The following is a 23,438-nucleotide window of genomic DNA, read 5'->3' on the forward strand; positions in this document are numbered from 1 at the left end:
TTTTCACACCTCTCACATCTTTCACAGTGGAACCCCATTTGAGAGCCAATGATTTAAAAGATTCAAGTTAATGTCACTCAAAATCTTTGGAAATTGTATCAGATATTATGGTAATGATGATATTAAGCATATTTTAATTCGGGGAAGGGATGGCTAACTGCAGCTTACCTGAGCAGATGACTCCGGCATTTAAACTATGATGACAGTGATGTTTACCCCATCCTGCTGATTTACAGTTCTTCACTGTAGTCTCTGATCCACCACAGTCCACATTATTCATCCAGATTGGTCCTGATCCTGGTCCAAAGTGAGCATTACTCAGCGCAGCTACAGCTTCTCCACAGCGCAGCTCTCTACACACCACTGCAGCATCTCTCATATCCCAGTAATCATCACACACTGTTCCCCACTGTCCTCTATGAAAAACTTCCACTCTCCCAGCACAGTGACTGCCACCATCCACCAACCTCACACTGACTGTACAACAGAGACAGAGAGAGAGAGAGATTTCAGGAGTACACTCAGCTTCAAAAACACAAAGACATACTTAATAAGAAAATAGTTTTAATTGCATTAATGCTTATTAAGAAATCAAAGGAGAGTGAATTCATTATTTGTGTAATTGTATCACAGGATTGGGGGGTATTTAAAACATGACATTTAGTAAATTAAATAAGAGTAAGATTAATTGATGTTAATGCCCCTCTTACCAGAACACACCAGACCCACATCACTGTCATGGGAGCAGTTGTGTTTGAGTGAAGATGATGTTGGACAGAAGTAAATCTGAGATTCGTTGCCTCTACATTGAAGCTCCTCTGACCACACCTGACCCTCCCCTCTGCCAAAAGCAGCTGCTCCCAGCACCTCCACAGGAAGCCCACAGCCCAGCTCTCGACACACAACCTCTGCATCCTGCTGGTCAAAGTCAGCATCACACACTGTGGACCAGGTCTCTCCATGAAGCACCTCCACTCTCCCAGAGCAGTGAGAACCACCAACCAGCCTGACTCCTAATCAGATTTGGGAGGGTTACTTCAAAAATATATTCTGTTACAGATCCGATTACTTATTCAGAAGTGTAACCTAATTAAAAGCACTACTATATTAAAGTAAATGTAATCCAATTACTTTCAGTTACTTTTGGATTACTTCTCCTTAATTAAAGATGTATAATTAAATAAAGAAAAGAGAAAAATAATGACATAAGACTTTTTAAAAAAGAATTTAACTTAAACACACAAAAGAAAGAAACGTCACTCATTTATGAGACAGAATGAGAGATTTTTAGTGTCTTAAATATTATGCCTCACAAAAATGGTCCCTGATCTTACATTTAGCGAAACTGTAAAATTTACCAGAAGCAAAACATGGAACCAATTCAAACATAAAGATGACAAATTTGTAAAACTGTAAAAATGTACACTCAAACCTTGAAGTTAAGTCAAGCTTTGCTCCTCTGGAAAAATATCAAAAAACAAAAACAAACAAAAAAAAAAGTTAAAAAAAAATTAAATGGATGCACTGTGACTAAAAGCTCTTAGACAGAAACACAGGGGAAAAGTAATCAGTGTAGAATGATCCTGTACACTGGATCAAATGCAATATAGTTAAAAACTCTACTGCCCTCTTGGGACTTTTACTTTTTTACCTGATTTATTATAAATCTGTGGTTTTTATGCCAAAATCAAAAGATCAATCTGGTAGAAACTGTGTTTTAAGACCTCTTATTAACAATAAGTATAAATAGAGTCAATTCTAAAAGCTCTGACTGACCATTATTTGTGTTCTATCTGCTAAAATGCTGCACTGGCTCATAAGGCTTCATGTTGGAGCGTCATGCTATTCTTCAGTCTAGCATGACGCTCTAACATGAAGCCTTATGTACACATAAAAATGAAACTATGGCACCCATGAGACCTGACTTAACTTTTCAGACTGTTAGTTAAAACCTGTCAGGTTAAGGTTTTCAAAAATTGTATTTATAGTAACATTTAAACTGTAGATTTTACTGTAGAGTTTACTGTCAGATCAGATCAGTCCGATGCTGTAGAATCTGGTGATGTGGAAAATCAGGGTACATGACTGATTCAGAAATCTTCAGTAAAACACAGCAGATCTCAGTTCTGATAATAAAAATAAAATACTTACTAAAATCTCAACAGATTGGCTGAATAATAAAAAAAAACATGAACTGCTGCTGTGAGGGAGATTCTTCAGAATTCTCTTCTGGCAGCACGACCATCCATTACCCCCCAAATTAAAGACTCTATAAATCTACACGACTCCTGTGACATAGTTATCGTTAAAACAGTGAATTTGGGTGAAAGATGACGAGTTCGCTTTTAAATGTAATTCTGCTGGTAATCACTTTGTTTTAATAATGTACCTGTAATCTGATCACTGCTTTGTTTACTGTAACTGTAACGGATTATAGTTACGAATTCTTTCTAATCCTGATCAGGTAACACCGTAACTTCTATTCCATTACTATCCAGCCCTGCACCAAACAGTCTGACTACTAATACATTTTGAATATAGAGATGATGTCGTTTTTTTATAAGTGATATAACACAATTAATATAAAAATTATAAAATGTTCAAAAGCTTTGCATTATTTTTCCTAGAAAATACATGGTTCTAAAGACAAAAATATGCATGATAAATTGTTTTTGAAGGTTTTAAGAAATTCTAGTGTTAAAATTCAACAACAATTTCTGAAATGCTAATGATTTTGATTTAAAAGTATCGTAATTAATGGCTGTTAATTTAAATTTGAATGGCGAAGTTAATATGACTAAATTGGTTACTGAATTTCAGAAAAGCGTACCTGAACAGACGACTCCAGCATCTTTAGAATGATTACAGTTCTGTTTTCCCCATCCTGCTGATACACAGTTCTTCAGTGTAGATTCTGACCCACTACAGTCCACATTATTCATCCAGATTGGTCCTGATCCTGGTCGAAAGTGAGCATCACTCAGTGCATCTACAGCATCTCCACAACGCAGCTCTCTACACACCACTGCAGCATCTCTCATATCCCAGTCATCATCACACACTGTTCCCCACTGTCCTCTATGAAGAACCTCCACTCTCCCATCACAGCAAATGCCACCATCCACCAACCTCACACTGACTGTACATAAGGGTTGGGGGGGAGAAATATGTTCAGTATAACATGTAGTACATTAATATAAGCATGTAAGACTAAATTAAGTAGATCTGCATCTTACCAGCACACACCAGACCCACATCACTGTCATGGGAGCAGTTGTGTTTGAGTGAAGGTAATGTTGGACAGAAGTAAACCTGAGATTCATTGCCTCTACACCGAAGCTCCTCTGACCACACCTGACCCTCCCCTCTGCCAAAAGCAGCTGCTCCCAGCACCTCCACAGGAAGCCCACAGCCCAGCTCTCGACACACAACCTCTGCATCCTGCTGGTCAAAGCGAGTATCACACACTGTGGACCAGGTCTCTCCATGAAGCACCTCCACTCTCCCAGAGCAGCGAGAACCACCAAGTAGCTTGACTTCTGATAGAATTTTGTTGAAACATAATGACTTTATAAAAATGACAGTTCAGCTTTTTTCCAGATACAAATATATTAATTTTATAACTCTGCCATGACAGCATGCATGTCTCCGAAGAGAAAAAGTACAAATAATCAAGTTTGAAAGACAAAAAAGGCTAAATTATTTGTTATTAATGAACTTGTAATGATTATGTTAACAAAATTAAAAGCTATGAAAAGAAATGTGAATGGCAAATTTTTATCTAAATTAATAGAATACTGAAATTTAGAAAAACATACCTGAACAAATGACCCCAGCATCATTAGAATGAACACAATCATTTCTACTCCATCCTGCTGATTTACAGTTTTTTACTGTGGCCTCTGATCCACTACAGTCCACATCATTCATCCATATTATTCCTGATCCTGGTCCAAAGTGAGCCTTACTCAGCGCAGCTACAGGTTCTCCACAGCCCAGCTCTCTACACACCACTGCAGCATCTCTCATATCCCAGCCATCATCACACACTGTTCCCCACTGTCCTCTATGAAGAACCTCCACTCTCCCAGCACAGCGACTGCCACCATCCACCAATCTCACACTGACTGCATAACAGAAGGCAGAAAAGAGAGATTTCTACACAGTGATACACAGAATCAGAGAGAAAGAATAATTAAACTGCATGTGTAGCAAGAGAATGTAAGACTAATCAATGATGGTACACCTCTTACTAGCACAGTAGTATGTATCCTACACTGTTTTTCAGTGTATGATTTATGACCTGATTTATGACCCTGTGTGACAGGCATGCCAGTTTTGATTGCCAGGTCATTTTTATGACCCCTCTGTGACAGTCCGATTTATGACCCCCCCCCCCTCTCTGTGACAGGTCAGTTTGAGCGACAGGTCTGCCTGGGGTTGGGTGTTTTACGACACCCCCTCACCCCAGGTGTGAATGTTGAACCATTTCATGTAGGTTTTCACTGTTTGTAGTTTGATTGTGGATTCTTAGCTATGTGTGTTGTGTGTGTGTCCAGCGTGTTAAAAGCGCCAGAATGTCTAGACGAATAAAAACCAAAGGGGTTTTAGGGTGGTGTGTGGGGGGTTAAATCGTTGTTATCAGTATGTCTCCAAAATGTGTTAAAAGTGCCAGAAAGTCTAGATCTTAAAAACACAATTCATTTTGAAATATTTATTTAGTCGTATTGAAACTATTTGCTTTGCTAGTTTTTTCTTATTTTTCTTTTTGTTAATGATTGCTCTGGCTGTGTGTACAATAATAAGATTCCGGAGTGTACTAGAAATAAGATTCCGGAGTGCGACCAGGTTGGTATTTGTCCAAAGATCGTGTTGTCGGTTTTAACTATGAAAAAGAGGCTGTTACACTATTCATTCTCACACCCGAAGAAATTGACTGGAAACACGAATGAGTGACTTTTGGTCACACGACAACGTCCACACTGGGTAAAGATAGGAGAGTCACTCTTACGTGTATAGAATAAAAGTCTAATTGTACTTCTAAAGGCTACAATAAGGTTTTCAGTTACTTACACAAGCAAAACACAACAAACCATGCGCAGAATCAACTGGAGAGATTCTGAATTTTATTTGGGTTTTGTCAGTGGATGATGCTACAAGGTTCTTCCATAAGATTGATGATCTGTTCAGGGGCTTAGAAGCAATTAAAAAAGAAATACCCTTTTCGGAATTTAGCTTTGGAAACAAATATTAAGTTCCAGCAAGCCTGTGTGTGTGTGTGTGTGTGTGTGTGTGTGTGTGTGATAGAAGTTTTAAAAAGTGTTTAATACACTTTTAGACCTAATTGCAACTTTAAACTTTAAAACTTGTAAGACCATATAGAGGTTTTTTTAAAATAGTGTTTAACACACTTTTAGGCCTAATTTCATCTTTAAAACTGGTAAGAAGGCATTGTGTGTGTGTCGGGTGGGCGGATCAGCTTGGGAGGGTGTGTCTCATATGATACCATCATTATGGCTACCCAACCAAACCAATCAAACACAAAGGTATTCAACAGGTCATAGTAAGGGGAGTGCCTTGAGTAAATGGTGTATAAAAACGGCTCGCAAAGACCCTATATACATTATTGCATTCGCCCTATATACCGACGACAGCATTGTTGTGTGTGTGTTGTATTACCTCTGCGCTTTGTCGATGTTTAAGACTTGTTTAACAAGCAGTCCTGGGGGTCCGCCACAGAATGGAAGGAGTCAAACTGCCGATGATAGCTCTGTTTCCCGCGGAAAACGTCCAAGGATATGTTTGAGCACTAACAACGGGTCAGTTTCACGTGGGAAATGACTTAGGCTTGATGATAGCTACAAATCTGTGGGTAAGAAAATACTAATTAAAGTGAGCACTTTTTACAACGTTATTTTTAACATTAACGGTTGTGTGTAAATGTTTTTTCTTAAACTGTTTACAGATTTGCACACCGGTGACCATACTGCATGTGGTGATGTGGCGCGGACAGGAGCGGTTTCGGAGGTTGACACTGTCGTCTGGACTGAGGAGCTTTTGAATACGTGGGACCAGAACAGTTTCACAGAAAAGCCGGATGAGGCCGAGGATACTGGACCAATTAATACTGGACTAAATCCAATATCGGAAGACGTGAGAGACATTGATGGAGAGGGTTTCAAACCGAATCAGGAGCACGAACGTCGGGTAAGCGGTTAAACAAACCACATCATCAGCGCGTCATAAATTATTGTTTAAATAATTATTAGTAAAACAAAGAAACAAACAAACATAATGGGGTCTAAAAGGTGTCAGGAGTCAGGCAACAATCCGTGTGTTAGCGACCTACTGGTATTAATCTGAAAAACACATACAATCAATACAACGCAAATGTTAATGATTATATCGCACCTGATGGTTTACAGACCACATTGGATAAATGGTTCTCAAATAAAAACGACGCAATACACAGCCCGCAAACAACACGTCGTAGATGCGGTGATAATTATGGACATTCCATAGATTTTATGTATAATACTGCCATAACCGATGCTTGGGAGCAGACATCTATTAGTGAATGACTGCTATGCTTAAATGATGAGTATGAGTCAGCTTTAACGTTCTTAGAAAACCCGGTGCAAAATAATTTGCTACACCTAAACAGAGAACAGACAGGCACCGGTCTGCAGACACATAGTTTTCCTACACTCGATCCAACAGCTCCTAACTTTGGTTTATCTAGTAATGACGTGGTTCAGTTGGTGAGAAATGGTGGTGAAATAAGTGGATACACTGTAGTGCAGAGAAATAGGTTTAATAGTGTTGTGCCACACAGAACGCTGAATTTACGTGATGCTCCATCCACAGACATGGCCTCATACACTGTCTATGTACACAATATGCTATCAGACATTGTATCGTTCTCCAGGGTGATGGCTGGTGATGGTAGTGTAATCAACATAACCCTAAGAGGTGGTAGTTTAACATCTGATGTAAATGCTTTGTTGTCTTCAAGAGATGGTTACAACGTTGACAGGTTTGCAGATGCAATTGAAAGGGTTATGCAGAGTAACAAGTACATTACAACAGACAATAGTTTGGTGTTGACAGTCTCCATAGATATGAGTAAAAATGGCGGTGTTCGGCGTAAGGTGTGTGACCTCGCGCACAATCAGGTGATTGATAGGAACAGAATGAATCTCTTTTGTCCAACAAACATTTCAAATAATCTGTGTTTTGCGATCTGTCTTGCTCATTTTCTGAACCCACATGCGCCACATAACACGTTAGAAACTATAGCCGATCAGATACAGGCAAAGGCTGGTTACATGCGTGATCACAAGGTCGGGTTTAATGACATTGGTCGTTTCGAATTCAAGTTTGGTGTTAAAATAGTTGTGTTGTTCGGGTGGTTTAGAGAAGTACCAAACGAAAGACAAACCACATGCCAGGACTGTGTTTCTGTATCTCCATGATGGCCATTATTATTTGGTAAAGAATTTGAAAGCGTTCATGGGTGTACCGTATGTTTGCAAGTTTTGTTATAAGGGGTACACTAATGCGTGGGATCATAGTTGTAAATATCATTGGGATGTGTGTCAGGACACAGAATGCAGCCAGAAACCCAAACGTGTCAAATATTGTGATGACTGTTCACACTACTGTAAATCTGACTATTGTTATGACCAACACAAGAAAAAGAAACAACAACCTATTACTGGGGAGATGGCGTCCTCATGCGATTTGACTAAATACTGTAGATCATGCGGTCGACGTTATCATGTTAGTTTAACTAAACCAAAACCCCACAAGTGTATGTCAGGATGTTGTATTCACTGCCTTGAAGAATTAATATCAGATACAACACATGAATGTTACATACAGCCAATTAAATTAGAAGAACCAAGTGAGTCTCACATCTTCTTTGACTTTGAGACACGGTTTGAAAACGGTAAGCATGAAGCTAACTTTGTCTGCGCAATCACATTTGACGGTAGAGAGTTCACAGCAGAAGGGTCTGACTGTGTAGAACGACTCCTCAGAGAGTTTAGAAGCCCCAAATATCAGGGTTACACATGGTTAGCACACAATGCAGCCAGTTTCCTATTACTAGAATATTTTTGTAAAGCGGGCATTGCTGTCAAAATCACCATGATGGGGTGTAGACTCATCTCCATGTATGACGAATTGTACAAACAGCGCTACATAGACTCATACTCGTTCATTCCAATGCGTTTGGCTGATACAGCATCAGCGTTAAATCTAACATGTTCAGAGAAGGGGTATTTTCCACACAAATTTAATTTGACACAAAATGAGAACTATGTGGGCCCATTCCCCGACAAGAGTTTTTACGGCTATGACTCGATGAGTGACAAGGACAGAGAGCAGTTTGATGAGTGGTACAGCACAGTCTCTGGTGGTGTGTTTGATTTCAAAAAGGAGTTGTATGTTTATGGCAGGAACGATGTTGTTTTACTTCGTGAAGCTTGCATTAAGTATCGTGACAAGTTCATTCAGTGTACAAAGCTAGACCCATTTAATTATACAACATTAGCATCATGTTGCATGGCTGTGTACAAGACATATTTTCTACCCAAAGATACACTAGCATTGACACACAACAACGCGTACATTAACCAACACAAGACGTTCTCAAATGTTTCAATTGAATGGCTTGAGTATGTTAAGAGAACCAGAGGTGTTGATGTGCACCACGCCCTAACTCATGATGAAATGAAGTTTGGTGTGTATTATGTAGATGGGTATTATGAAAAGGGTGGTGTACGAAAAGCCTTAGAATTTAACTGGTGTATGCATCATGGTCATGAATGTCGTTACAGTCCGAACCAGCCTCATACGATGTCAAAGGTGTTGTACGGCGAATTGCAAAAACAGTTTAACACCAAGGTAGAGATCCTTGTTCGAGCATATGAGCTAGATGTAGAAGTAATGTGGGAATGTGAGTGGGCCAAAGCTAAGAGGGATGATTTGGGTGTAGCCACGTTCATGTCTAACTACACACCACCTGAAAGGTTGAAACCAAGAGATGCGCTCTTTGGTGGCAGAACCAACGCATATAAACTGTATTACAAAGCAAAGGAGGGTGAGAAAATCTGATATTTGGATTTCACTAGTTTGTACCCATTCTGTCAGGCTAGAAAAAAATACCCCGTAGGTCATCTTCAAATATTTTTCAAAAATTTTCGACCTCTGGAGGAGTACTATGGTTTAGTCAAGGCTACCGTACATCTGCCAAGAAAACTCCTACACCCTGTGTTACCATACTGCTGTAATGGTAAGTTAATGTTCCCACTCTGTCGTACTTGTGCCGAGCAGGAAAACCAGCTTCAACCATGTGCACATAGTGATGAAGATAGATCCATTACAGGGGCTTGGGTCAGTATTGAATTGATGAAGGCTATTGAGAAAGGGTATGTGGTGGCAAAAATCCATGAGGTTTGGCATTTTCCAGACAGTTCAGAGACGTTGTTCTGCGAGTATGTAAAGACTTTTTTTACAGTACAAGCAGGAGGCCAGCGGTTATCCAGCACACGCTGTCACAGAGGAAGAGAGCGCCGAGTACATCAGGGATTATTTTGAAAAGGAAAAGATTCAGCTGAATCCTGACAAGATAAGCCTTAACCAAGCACGTCGGTCTATTAACAAATTGTTGTTAAACAGCTTGTGGGGTCGTTTTTCAATGAGGGAAAACTTGGCAGTGTCCGAGTTGTTGACCGATCCAGAACAGTTTTCACAGCACATATTTGGCGATGGATATGACGTTAAACACTTTTCATTTGTGTCTGATGCCACAGCACTGATTCAATGGTGCTATTATGCTGGAGACAGCTGCCCAACACGTGACATTAATGTGTTTCTCGGTGCTTTTACAACAGCGCACGCTCGTTTAGAACTGTACGATCTGATGGATAGATTAGCTGACAGACTCTTGTACAGCGATACTGACAGTGTTATTTTTGTTTCTCGTGAAGGTGATTGGGAACCCCCTCTGGGACCCTACTTAAGTGATTTGACAGACGAAATTGGTGGTGACGATTTCATTACAGAGTTCTGCTCGGGAGGGCCCAAGACACACGGTTATCGCACAGCAACCGGAAAAACATGTATGAAAGCAAAAGACATCACACTAAACTCTGACAATTCAAAAGTCATTAGACTGGACACACTGATTGGTCTTGTCGATCATTATGTGGTAAATCGCGACGGTAGTCGACACATACTGGCTCATGCAGACGGCATCGTAAGAAATAAAAAGAACCTCACGCTGAAAAACAAGTCAGTGGTGAAACGCTTTAAAGTCGTATACAACAAACGGGTCCTGTTGTCTGATTTTTCAACACTCCCCTATGGATACTAAAGGTGTTCATCACTATCATGGGGTGCGCGATGTTGAAGGGTTTGATTTTAGATTATAACACCCTTTTTCTTGTGTAATAAGTGGACCATCAAATTCTGGAAAAACATTTTTTGTAAAACAGTTGATTGAACGTGCTGATGAGTTGGTTTCAAAGAAAATAGAAAACATAGTATACATTTATGATTGTTGGCAACCCCTTTATGATGAAATGTTAAAAATAAGAAATATTAATTTTGTTCAAGGGATACCAACAACCCTAAATGATGACACACTTCTGCCACTTAACAGAAATAATTTGTTAATTATTGATGATGTTCTGCAAGATGCTAGCAATAATGCTGAGGTGGAAAAGGTATTTACGCAGTATGTACAGCATCGAAATTTAAGTGCCATTTACCTAATACAGAATTTATTTTTTCAAGAAAAGTCTAGTAGGACAATTAGTTTGAACACAAACTACCTCATATTGTTTAAAAATCCTCGAGACAACAATCAGATCGGTGTATTAGGTAGACAGATGTACCCTGGTAATACAAAGTTTTTCATGGAGTGTTTTCAAAATGCTGTAAGCAAACCATTCGGCCACCTCATGATTGATTATAAAGCAAAGACTCCTGAAGACTTTCGTCTCAGAACGGATCTGCTTTCAAACGGTCCTGTTGTATATATTCAGAAAAAACGCAGATAGATCAATATGTCCGACCGGCTATATAGAAACCTACCACTACTTTTATTTAATGCTAAACCATCACAGAGACGGGTTATTTTGCAGGCGGCATCTGATGAATTCATCTTAACCCTGTGTGAAATAGCTCTTAATGTTCTTACTGGTAACATACCTCTTACACCAACGCAACATTGTATGTTAAAGAAGAAGAAGACGGCCATAAAAATATTTGCTGATAAAAGGGGCAGAGTTTCACAAAAGAGGAAAGTACTTAATCAGAAAGGAGGTTTTTTTCTACCGTTGCTAAGCATCGCAATACCATTTATAACAAGTTTGATAACAAACAAACAAAAGTGAAGTGATGGAGTATGCTGAGAAAATGTTTTTGGTACCACAACACCAGTTGGATAAGTTAAAGAGCAAGAACTTGCAAGGGACTATCAGACAAATTGTAGAAAATGACTTGGATGTTTCTATTAGAAATATTTTGGGTAGGAATGATCTTGACGCTCATGAGAAAGCAAAGCTTTATGCCGCTGTTTTGCAGAGATATTTAACCATTGCTAAACAGGGGGATATGGAGACATTGTCATTACCACCCGCAGATAATGTTAATAAGGATGTAAATGTCATTGATCAGACTGATGACAAAAATGATGTAATCACTGATGTTCTTAGAAATGTACCCTCACGAAGCAGGAGGAATGTTCAGTATGTTTTAGATAAAATGTCTAAATCAAAAGATGTGTCATCCTGGAACGAATTGGGTGAATTTGTCTTGTATGGAAGTCCAGTCCCTGGGTCGCACATTCTGGACTTGGTGAAAAGTATCACAACACCGCACAGGGTTAGCGATGATCGTAGACCGCCGAGGTGGGATGAGTTTCTAGAGGCCTTTGCTGTTTTAAATATACCTCTTTCTACCATCCCAAACAAACATGTCAGACAAAAAATAGTTTTTTTAAAAAACAAAAAGTCTGCTGGTTATGCTACACCGACAAAAGACATTTCGCAAACACCTGTTAGGAGTGTTGAAACCCCGGCATTTACCTCCCCCATTCTAGACAGAAGTAAATGGTTAAGCTTCTAAAATGTTTTTTTTTGTTTGATTGTTTGTTTATGTATTTATTTGTTTAACATATTGTTTTTTATCATGACTATGTAAATACATTTCAGATAATACTGTGTTAAATCGATGTTTCACCGATGTGTTACATATTTGTAAATAAATGACTCTGAGTTGACATTCTTTGTTTTGTTTGTTTTTATTTATCAACCATTACATCACATAGGGACACAATTATACATTAAACATTTGTCCTGATTGAACATGCTGGACACATTTAAACAGTTTGTTCTTACAAATACATGGATAAAATTTCTTTACAAAAGTCAAAACCATATTGTCATTTTTTATCAAATCTAAACAGTATTTAGACATCACATTTTCATAACTTAACCCTTTGGTGATGTAGTTAAAAAAAAACACAGTGTTGGCCGCAAGTAGTTGAAGCAAAGTCTTGTACTTGTCTAGTTGAGTACAGCTGTGTTATGCATGATGTTTTAAGAAAGTCACTGATCATGTCAGGGAACCTCTCTGGTGGGTTTCCAAAACTGTCAAAAAAGCATCCAACACGATCTTCAGTTATGTAGACAGCAAGCCAGTGTTCACCCGGAAGCGTTTAACTCTAAAGTACTCATTAGTAAAAATCAACCAAAACTTGTCTTTGATTAGACACTTCAATGACTGTCAAAAACAGCATATACAATCAAATTTATGGTGTGTGGAAGGGGTTGCCTGAAATGAGCCTCCAGTCTTATATTCCCAGATTTGACCAAAGACACGTTGACTACATTCTTCATCAGGTGTAAGATTAAATGCATACAGAGTGTAGCCCTGTAGGAAATCTGTTCTATCAAAAGGCAATGCCTGGTTTTTCAGATGTCTACCAGATGCGAAAGCCAACTGATAAAATTCACGCACAGCAGAACCAGACTGGAAGTCGGGTTGATGTGGTTTAGCAGGAGATGTTGCCCATCTACATAGACAGCGAGAAACTCTAAATCATAATGTTTGAATGCAAATGAGTTTTTATAGTATGCACCTGTGAACGCATCATTGTCAACCATTGCTATTATCATAGACTTTGGTAGTGTTCCCAAGAACAAATTCTCTTGATTAGAAACTCTCGTCCCTGCTGGTATAGAGAAATTTTTTAGACACACTCTGTCAATCAGGTATTTAGCAGTTGTTGACAGCAACGCCTGCGCATGACCTAGCCTTACAGCTGGTGATACCGACACTTTTTTGACAAATAAAGATGCTGAGAGAATGTTTACTTTGTAAGCTAACGCATCATGTCGCATTAGACAGAATTCATCCTTACTATGCGTCATGCGTATTTTTATATCCACACCATTAAGCATCAATTTCTCCTGAAAAAATATGTCGCTATGAATCGGTGCCAGCAGCTCTACCACATTACTAGCGGTTGTTAATGCAGCCCTATTTCTCAAGCCTAGATTGTTTCTAATGGGGTTTGTCTCATCCATATGTCCAGCTTTGTCCAGATAAAAGAGTCCAGCAGAAAAAAGTTTCCAAGGTATCCCGACCATAATTGGCAAGTCATTCTATGATACTGCGGTATGGGTAGGTACTGGAACTCTGTGATATTAGTCGATCACCAAGGGCACATCGACCTGTGAAAATATTGTTTGTTTGGTCTGTTTCCCCTTTCTCTTCCTTTTTGAATCGATGCGATTTTCAACTCACGCTTGGTTTTCTTAGCAGGGCGACGACGCCTCTTTCCAGGGGGTCGTTTCACAGATTTTCGTGCCATTACTAGCATGCCTGATCCGCCCTGGTTGTTTCGCATAGCATGTGTCAAACCGTTGCTGACTATATCGCTTACAATGTTTTTAGCCACTGTTTTTAGATGCGGTTTGGCTATACTAAACCGCCTCTTGAACAACGGTATAGCCATTCTGAATAAATTTCTAAAAATACCACCAAAGCCAGCTCCGTACATAGCTGGACTACCTGCATAACCAGGCATGATACCGCCTGCTTGATTTTGGTAGTAAGAAACATAGCATTCAGGGTCCATAGTGTGTGCATTGAATGCATCCATTTTTAAAACCCGGTTGGTTGTTTTACAGGTCTAAATTGTAGTTTTGCAACCACTTTCCTGTATGAAAAATTGACGTGTTGGTTTTGATCAGTTTTCACCTCTATTGTAATGTCGCTAATGTGGGTCTTAGTTGCCGACACGTAGTGCGGCTTGTTGTATCTAACAGTGACAACATCGTGGATGTCCCCTGATATATGTACACATCTTAACAGAAGCACAAAGGAGTCTCCAACTGTTTGGTATTCGATGATGTCTGTGTAAACATACAGTGTGTAGAAACCCCCACAGATGTCGGCTGGGTGCGGTGCGTACTGTTTCTGAAAACCTTCTTGATCTCGAACCATTTTAGACGCAGATTCTAGCATCTCCCCCGGTTTTAGACGTAAGATAATAGCTAGTTTTCCATCAAATACTAAACCTATGCCAGGTCTTGTCTTGATATAAACCTTGTGTCTTATTTGATCGTAACCAATAAATACTGAATGTGATGATAGTTTAAAATTGATCTCATCAATCAACATGGATATGTCTTTATAATATCCGACAGGTAATTTTATTTTTGTTATTTTTGAAGTGATTTTATCGATCACCATAAATGTCGCGTCATCTTCATCAAATGTTTTCCACGTCCGTGGGTACTGAAACTCTAAAACACCCACTTCCCAGTCACCTTTTAAATCAATTGGTTTTGCCAGTTTTGTTCTGTAATTAGAAATTTGATTGTCAGGGTATACCAACATCGATGAATTGCATGGCAAAGTAATACAAAAACCATTGTCACCCATGTTTGTCATTTGTTGTAATGATTGCATTCACAAAAGCCACACATCTGTTAAGGCTTTTGTATATCCACCACATCCTTTTCAGGAATCCAACTGTTGAATTGGGAGGCCACCCCAGCCATTTCACCAAAACCATATTTTTTTTACCCTGTTTTTTCTTCTCTAAAATCTTTTCAACTTTGCATGTTTTATCTCCAGACACATTTATTTTTTGCAAACTACCTTGTATAACATCACCATCATAATCTTTCAATCTATAAACAGGTGGTTGACGAGGGATACGCTCTGAAATAGTGAAAAATTCAAGTGTACAGTTCTCCTCGTAACCCTTTGCAAACAGACCAGACTTTAGAAATTCTCACATCGTCCACCTTGTACTTAAACACAGTTTTCTTGTTTAGCCCATCTCTCACACCATACAACGTTTTAAACACAATAGTTTCATTGTCTTTGGACACATCAGCTGGTTTCATTTTTATACTTCTATGTCTTGTAAAACATCAATGTACCTTTTGGAATTTATAGCCGTTAGATATCGCAACATACATCTTTTTAGAGTTCTATTAAAACACTCTACGACACTAGCCTTTAGTTCACTACCTGTAGCAAAATGTATAATTTTGTTTTTTGACATCAGGTTTTGAAAATGTTTGTTAAAAAACTCTTTGCCCCAGTCAGACTGTAATTTTTGAGGCACTCTACCCTCAGCTAGTATGGACGCAAATGCGTTAGCGACTTCCAAACCCAACTTATTTTTTAACAACCGGACCCAGGCATATTTGCTAAATACGTCAGTACACGACAACATATATTTATAACCATCGTTTTCCTTAGAATACGTGTTCATATCAACAAGATCGGCTTGGAATTGTGAGTCAATACTGTATACTATAACCCTGTTTCTTTTGTAATTATGCCGTATGGGTTTGTGAAGCGTGTATGCATCCTCCCCAGCTAACCAATCTGAAACCTGTTGATCAGACAGATGCACACCTTTATCCTCTAAAACAGCCTGTTTCAAACGGTTTTTACCACCTAATGAACCAGAATTTGAAGGTGTGTAATAAGCTGCTCTCATAAGATCTGACATGTTCACAGACACCATCACTGAAAATAATGACCCAAAATTTTGTGTGATTTACTGTTTTATTCACAACTCACAATGCATCAATGAATTCAAGAAATTCCACACATACATCAACATTTTTCTCAACCAAGTATTCAACAAGTATTTCAACCACTTTACAAACATTAATTGGTTTGTTTGCTGAAAGACCTAAGACACAAACATCTAATACATATGTACACAGACAAAGCACATGACTGATTTTCATTGTATTGTTGCTCTCAGGCATCAAAGACAGTAACCTCCTGACAGTTAAATGAGGCGGTTTGTCAGAATCTAGACATAACTGTGTTACGTTGCACCAATCATCTGACAATGATTTGACAATACTCATTTGATTCTTGAAATTTTGTAAACGTTTAGCTTCAACTTCATACACACTATTAAAGAGTCTAAAATCGACCACACAATCCTCAATACATTTATACAACAAATTGGTCATTTCGCAGTTCACACGGTGTTTCAAAACATGACCCGCCAGGCCCTGGAATCCACAAACATTCCCCATTTGTCGTAAACAGCACTGCAGGTGTTTGAACCAGCTTTCCAACAATCAACAGCGTCAGCGACAAATCCCCCAGATATGTGATCAACCAGATTTTCTCTTATTTCATGCAACTTTTCCACAATGTATGGCTCGCTCTGCAATTCACAGACAACTGTTTCAGCGCATCCTTTAATTTTTTGAAGAGGCAGATGTATTCCAAAACACTTTAGAAGCCCCGCAATAGCATGTTTCAATTCAGGCGTGAACAATGTCTGTGTTATATCGTCATAGTACTTTTCAAAGAAGAAGATATCTGCTCAAACAGACACGAATGTCGAAGTTGACTGGGGTGGTCCACTTCACAACCAAGACACGGTTCCTTCAGTTTGTTGTTTATGATATGTTGTAAGATTACAACGACAGCAGACTTTATAAGTTTTAATCCTGTAGCACATACTCGGCCATCCACATCTTCGGTTGATATGGGTATAGGCATGCATTCAGGAGCTTCGACGAGCGTTTCATCATCTTCCATGCATGCTGGTACCGGTGAAAAAAACGGTGTATGCAGGAAAGTCATATTCGCACGTGCAAAATCTTCACACAAATGGTCCAACCAGTTGTTGTTGTCTGATGTGTTGGATAGTGTTGGCTGATCGCCATCTGTGTTGGTATTGCTGAAATGGCCCGAGATGCTGTGGTCTGATGTCACGATGGCCGCTGCTGGTTCGTCATGGCTGTAGTTTACAGGACCGCTGGCAGTGTCGAGCGGTGCATAATCAACGTCCGGCCCTTGATCATTTCTATACCACAGAGGCCCGTGATTGTCAGGGTGGCCTGATGGATGAAAATCCTCAAAAATGTTGGCTTGAGTGCTAAGAAACCGAAGCTGTATGCCTCGATATGGATGGGGGACCCTTTAAACAGACATTGCGGAGGGCGGTAATTCTGTTTGACCATCCCCACAAATGTCATAAGCCAGAGAATCAAAGAGGTTAATCTTAGCATCCCCAAAACACTTGCGAGACCGGCAATGAAATGCATCGCGATACCGACTCTTCCTCGGCGCAAACTCCAAATTGGTTTCACTACCACAAGAACTAACAGTCGGCGTTGCTGTAGAAACGCTAAGAACGGTCTGATTTAAACTTGCAGAAGACATTTTGCTGCAATAGTCATGCAATCCGCCTGTGAGAAGAACGCTTAAATACAATATATGTAAGCCACACCCTGCTCCCCCACCAGGCAGACCTGTCCCTCAAACTGACCTGTCACAGAGAGGGGGGGTCATAAATCGGACTGTCACATAAAAATGACCTGGCAATCAAAACTGACATGCCTGTGACACAGGGGTCATAAATCAGGTCATAAATCAGGGTCATAAATCAGGGTCATAAATCATACACTGAAAAACAGTGTAGGATACATACTACTCAGCACACACCAGTCCCACATCACTGTCATGAGTGCAGTTGTGTTTGAGTGAAAATGATTTTGGACAGAAGTAAATCTGAGATTCATTGCCTTTACACTGAAGCTCCTCTGACCACACCTGACCCTCCCCTCTGCCAAAAGCAGCTGCTCCCAGCACCTCCACAGGAAGCCCACAGCCCAGCTCTCGACACACAACCTCTGCATCCTGCTTGTCAAAGCCAGCATCACACACTGTGGACCAGGTCTCTCCATGAAGCACCTCCACTCTCCCAGAGCAGCAAGAACCACCAACCAGCCAGATTCCTAATATTAAAGAGATTAGGCCATTTTTGATAAGTGAAATAATGATGCTCAGATGAAATTATTTTGTTAAAAAGTACAAAAGCTTCAATGATTATTCAAAACATGTATGTTTATAAAGACAAAAAGATGCATGACAAGTTGTATTGTGATGTTTTAAGAAATACAAGTGGGCAAATTCAACAAGAAAAAGTTAATCTCATTAAATAGATTATTGAAATTTAGATAAGCCTACCTGAACAGACGACTCCAGCATCTTTAGAATGACCACAGTTATGTTTTCCCCAACCTGCTGATCTACAGTTCTTCTTCAGTGTAGACGCTGATTCACTGCAGCTCATATTATTCATCCAGATTGGTCCTGATCCTGGTCCATAGTGAGCATCACTCAGTGCATCTACAGCCTCTCCACATCCCAGCTCTCTACACACCACTGCAGCATCACTCATATCCCAGTTATCATCACACACTGTTCCCCACTGTCCTCTATGAAGAACCTCCACTCTCCCAGCACAGTGACTGCCACCATCCACCAACCTCACACTGACTGTATAACAGAAGGCAGAAGAGACAGATATTTATGCACACAGCGAAAACTAGTGATGAGGACACTGAAGTCCGGACGACAGTAGATTAGGAAGACTGTTTTTACCCACACATCTCAAGTCTTGCTGTTAAAGTGGAAGCAGCAATTTCTTGATAAGCGCGCTGCTACGCTACCAGACCTGTTTTTATTTTTTGAGATGCACAGGTATACAAAACACATACCAGGTTAACACAGCTATTACACTAAAGTGAGAGTTTGTACAAGAACAAATGATACATATATGTGTTGTTATTATGCCAATTAACACACTGTACTTATAAAATGCAACAGTTATAATTTGTTTTTATTCAGATTACTCCTAATGTTGCTGTAGCTGCTCAGTTTGGGCAGAAACTATTTTTAATCACTGATTTTTGCTCCATAGTCGGCTGTGTTAGCCATCAAATGATGTCTTTTTCAGTAATCAATGAGATAAAAAAGAAATAGAGAAAAGGAGGGCAAGCACACATGAAAGAGAGAGAGAGAGAGAGAGAGAGAGAGAGAGAGAGAGAGAGAGAGAGAGAGAGCAAGAGAGAGAGGAAACTACTTGCATTAATATGAAACAAAACCAAAGTGAGCCTGTCAGTTGATTCCACGTTTAGACCTCATCATGTATGTAAAGATAAATTAGTAAATGAGAAAATGAAAATGTCCCTCTTACCAGCACACACCAGTCCCACATCACTGACATGGGAGCAGTTGTGTTTGAGAGAAGATGATGTTGGACAGAAGGAAATCTCAGATTCATTCCCTCTACACTGAAGCTCCTCTGACCACACCTGACCCTCCCCTCTGCCAAAAGCAGCTGCTCCCAGCACCTCCACAGGAAGCCCACAGCCCAGCTCTCGACACACAACCTCTGCATCCTGCTGGTCAAAGTCAGCATCACACACTGTGTACCAGGTCTCTCCATGAAGCACCACCACTCTTCCAGAGCAGCGAGAACCACCAACCAGCCTGACTCCTCCTAAAATATTTGCAGTGAGTGAATAGAGATCACAGAACACATATGTTTGAAAATGATAGAAAAGTGTTTATAAATATCTATTTTTGTAAAATGTGGCAGGTTAATAAAATTGCTTTTCATTAACACTGAAAATGTAAATTGTCTATAATCACATAAGTTTCCAAAGGACCAAAACAGAGCTGTACTGTCAGTTTAATAAAAGTTGAGATTTTAACCTATACTACACTTTACAAACGCTATATATGAATTGTCATTTTCAATTTTCTTGTCTCTATACTTCCAGTATGTTTTCCATATGTTTTGGGACTGTCTTTATATTTCTGAATTTTGCAAATAAGTTAACAAATTTCTATTTCATTGATGTGATATATGATTCAGATTCATGCCTGTGCCTTCTAAATGACAATTCTACATTTACATTGTCACTGATCTAGATGATTTATGAATTTAAAGTTATTAGCTGCCCCTCTACACATTTCATTTTATTTTATTTTTTCCTCTTCACCTCTTCACCTACAGACTCTGGTTTCCTTCCACTCAGTTGCCGACGGGCCGTAATAACTCTGCTGCCCAAGAAGGGTGATCCTGAGTTGTTATGGAATTGGCGGCCAGTCTCGCTCCTTGGAGTGGATTATAAAATTCTGTCCAAAGCATTGACAAACCGTTTGAAGAAGTGCTTGGGTTCGATAATCCATGCGGATCAGTCTTTCCGTGTGCCGAAGAGATCCATTTTTGATAATTTGTTTTTAATCAGAGACTTACTTGCTTATACAAAAGAGCAGGAACTCAACATGGGTCTGATTTCTCTAGACCAAGAGAAAGCTTTTGACAGGGTAGACCACACCTTTCTCTTCAGGACACTCGAGGCTTTTGGATTCGGCCAAAAATTTGTTTCACAGATTAAACTGTTGTATGCTGATGTGTATAGTTTGTTGAAAATAAATGGGAGCCTCACTAGGCCTTTCCCTGTAACCAGGGGGATACGTCAAGGCTGTGGTCTCTCTGGACTGCTGTATGCCATTGCTATTGAGCCACTGCTAGTGGCTCTCCGTAAGCGGCTCCGTGGGGTCTCAGCCCAAAAGCCCAGTACAGAGAAGGGTGTAACAGTGAAACTGACAGCGTACACTGACGATGTAACAGTTGTTGTTAGAGATGAGAGCGATGTAAAGAGGGTAAGTGAGTGCCTTGAAAAATTCCAGGAAGCCACATCAGCGCGGATAAACTGGAGCAAAAGTACAGCATTGTTATTAGGACAGTGGCTTCAGGAGAGCCCACCTCGGCTCCCCCAGCAGTGCTCCTGGAACCTGGAGGGCTTTAAAGTGCTGGGTGTCTTCTTTGGGACAGATGCATATATGCAGAAGAACTGGGAAGGGCTGAGAGAACAGATTCTGGGGAGACTCCAGAGGTGGAAATGGGCTCTGCCTCAGTTATCATACCGGGGAAGGGTGCTGGTGATTAATAATCTTGCAGCTTCAATGGTGTGGCACAGGCTAACTGTTTTGGACCCCCCAGTGGATTTACTGAATCGTGTTCAGAAGGCCTTTGTAGACTTCTTCTGGGATGGGTATCACTGGCTTCCACCTGCGGTACTGTATCTGCCCCTGGCGGAAGGAGGTCAAGGGCTGATACAGGGGTTGGCCAGAGTGACGGCCATGCGACTACAGACAGCACAAAAACTGCTTTTTGGGGAGGACAGCACCCCTTGGATTCATTTTGCTTTGGCATTGCTCCGGAACTTCGGTGGACTGGGTTATGACAAACAGCTTTTTCTCATGCCATGGAATATTGTAAGGCGAATAGCTGGTTGTGGGTTTTATGGTTCAGTTTTAAAGGCATGGGGGCTGTTTAAAGTGACGAGGGACAATGATGCACATTATGGTCTGGACGAGCCTTTATTTTCTAACCCCTTTCTGCTTCAGCAAGTTCACCAGTTCAGCACAATCGCTACCGCCTTTACGAAGGCAGGAGTAACACGAATTCGACATCTGATTGATTTGGGGGAGGGAGAGTGGCGATCAGCTGTGGTTTTAACGCAGCTCGTTGGTTTTAAATCAGACAGAGTGATTGGGGGTCTAATCAATACTTTTAAAGCTTCCTTGCCTCCACCTCTGAAGGCTTTTGTGGCTGGTGCTCTGGCTGGTGGATTGGCCGAAATGCTATTTCCAGAGTTATTTGTCAGCCCCTCTGTTTCCGAGCCTGAGATTACTGAGGGGCAGCTTCTCTCTCTGAGTGGGTTACAGAAGTTGCCTTTCTCAACAGCTGGAAAGAAGGCTTTGTACCAGAGCTGTGTTAAAAACTTGCACTTGCATGAGCTGAAGGGGAGATGTGACTCCAAATGGAGAGCCCACCTCTCTGTCCCTGAGGGTCTGCGGCCTTCATGGAGGCTCTTGTACAAAAGCCCCTTGCCCAAACGGTCAGGAGACCTCCAGTGGAGGATCCTTCACTGTGCTGTACCCACAAATGGGTTTGTGTCAAAATTTAACCCGGCTGTTCAACCACTTTGCATTTTCTGTAATAACCCTGATACTGTTTTTCATGCTTTTTCCGACTGTCAAAGACTGATTCCTCTTTTCAAACTCCTGGACAGGGCGCTCAGAGGGCTGGGGTTTCTGTTCACCCGGACTCTGTTTATCTTTGGCTGTAAATATTCTAAAGCTCAGCGTTATAAATGTACCTTGGCTAATTTTTTAGTGGGACAAGCGAAGTTATCAGTGTGGAAGTCCTTCAGGTTGGTGTCTGAAGGGCAGGAGGTGGATGTTCTGAAACTGTTCCGAGCTCTAGTAGAGTCACGCATTAGAGTTGAGTTTGTTTTTTACCAAAGTACTCAGAACATTTCCTGTTTTGAGAGAAAGTGGTGTGCTGGTGAAAGTATCATATCTGTCAGTGATCTGGGTGTGATATCATTTCATTGGTGAATCTTTGTGGATGGGTGGATTCTCTTTGGGGATCCTCATTATTATTAATATAACTATTAGCTCTTTATCATAGGATGTAAAATTCTTTAATTATTAATGCTTCAATAAAAAGGGGGTTAAAAGTCTTCACCTCTTTTCACTTCTTTCTTTTCTTTGCCTGTCTCTCTTAGGTAACAGGTTGTCTTGGACTGTAATTCTGCTCATTGTTCTATAAAAGACAACAAATATTTGAACATAAACATGAGGTTTTAAAACATGTGATGAGTCAAAACTGTGACCTAAATTCAATTGATAGTTTATTGAGGGATTATTTATAAAATCACTGTACTGAAGATTTGATTTGATCTGAACAAATGACTCCAGCATCTTCATCATGACTACAGTAATTTTCACCCCATTCTGGGAATGTACAGTTCATCAGTGTAGACTCTGACCCGCTACAGTCCACATCATCCATCCAGATTGGTCCTGATCCTGGTCCAAAGTGAGCTGTGCTTAGTGCGTCTACAGCTTCTCCACAACCCAGCTCTCTACACACCACTGCAGCATCACTAATATTCCAGTTATAATCACACACTGTTCCCCACTGATCATCATGAAGAACCTTCACTCTCCCAGCATAGCGACAGCCACCATCCACCAACCTCACACTGACTGTACAA

General features: G+C 40.3%; 1 protein-coding gene and 1 pseudogene across 1 annotated transcript; both read right to left on the reverse strand.

Moving 5' to 3' along the window:
• The window catches only part of LOC118800631, a 2,047-nt pseudogene extending 1,590 nt beyond the window's left edge, over positions 1-457 (reverse strand).
• A 2,359-nt stretch (positions 458-2,816) lies between these two features.
• LOC118800632 (deleted in malignant brain tumors 1 protein-like) lies at positions 2,817-22,655 on the reverse strand. Its single transcript, XM_036560894.1, has 7 exons — positions 22,536-22,655; positions 19,795-19,861; positions 18,008-18,239; positions 15,534-15,542; positions 3,819-4,123; positions 3,237-3,539; positions 2,817-3,139 (listed from the first exon to the last, which is right to left on the reverse strand). The coding sequence occupies exons 1-7, from the start codon at positions 22,653-22,655 to the stop codon at positions 2,817-2,819; spliced, it is 1,359 nt and encodes a 452-aa protein (XP_036416787.1).
• Positions 22,656-23,438: the final 783 nt, after the last annotated feature.

This window comes from Colossoma macropomum, unplaced genomic scaffold (assembly GCF_904425465.1).
Source record: "Colossoma macropomum unplaced genomic scaffold, Colossoma_macropomum, whole genome shotgun sequence".
Lineage (NCBI taxonomy): Eukaryota > Metazoa > Chordata > Actinopteri > Characiformes > Serrasalmidae > Colossoma > Colossoma macropomum.

Excerpts from the sequence above, each read along its gene's own strand:
- LOC118800632 (XM_036560894.1), bottom strand. The coding sequence starts at position 22,655 with ATGCGTGACTCTACTAGAGCTCGGAACAGTTTCAGAACATCCACCTCC. Across the intron at positions 19,862-22,535 it reads CCACTAAAAAATTAGCCAAG|GAGGAGTCAGGCTGGTTGGT; the intron begins GTACATTTATAA and ends CAAATATTTTAG. Across the intron at positions 3,140-3,236 it reads TGTGGGTCTGGTGTGTGCTG|TCAGTGTGAGGTTGGTGGAT; the intron begins GTAAGATGCAGA and ends CCTTATGTACAG.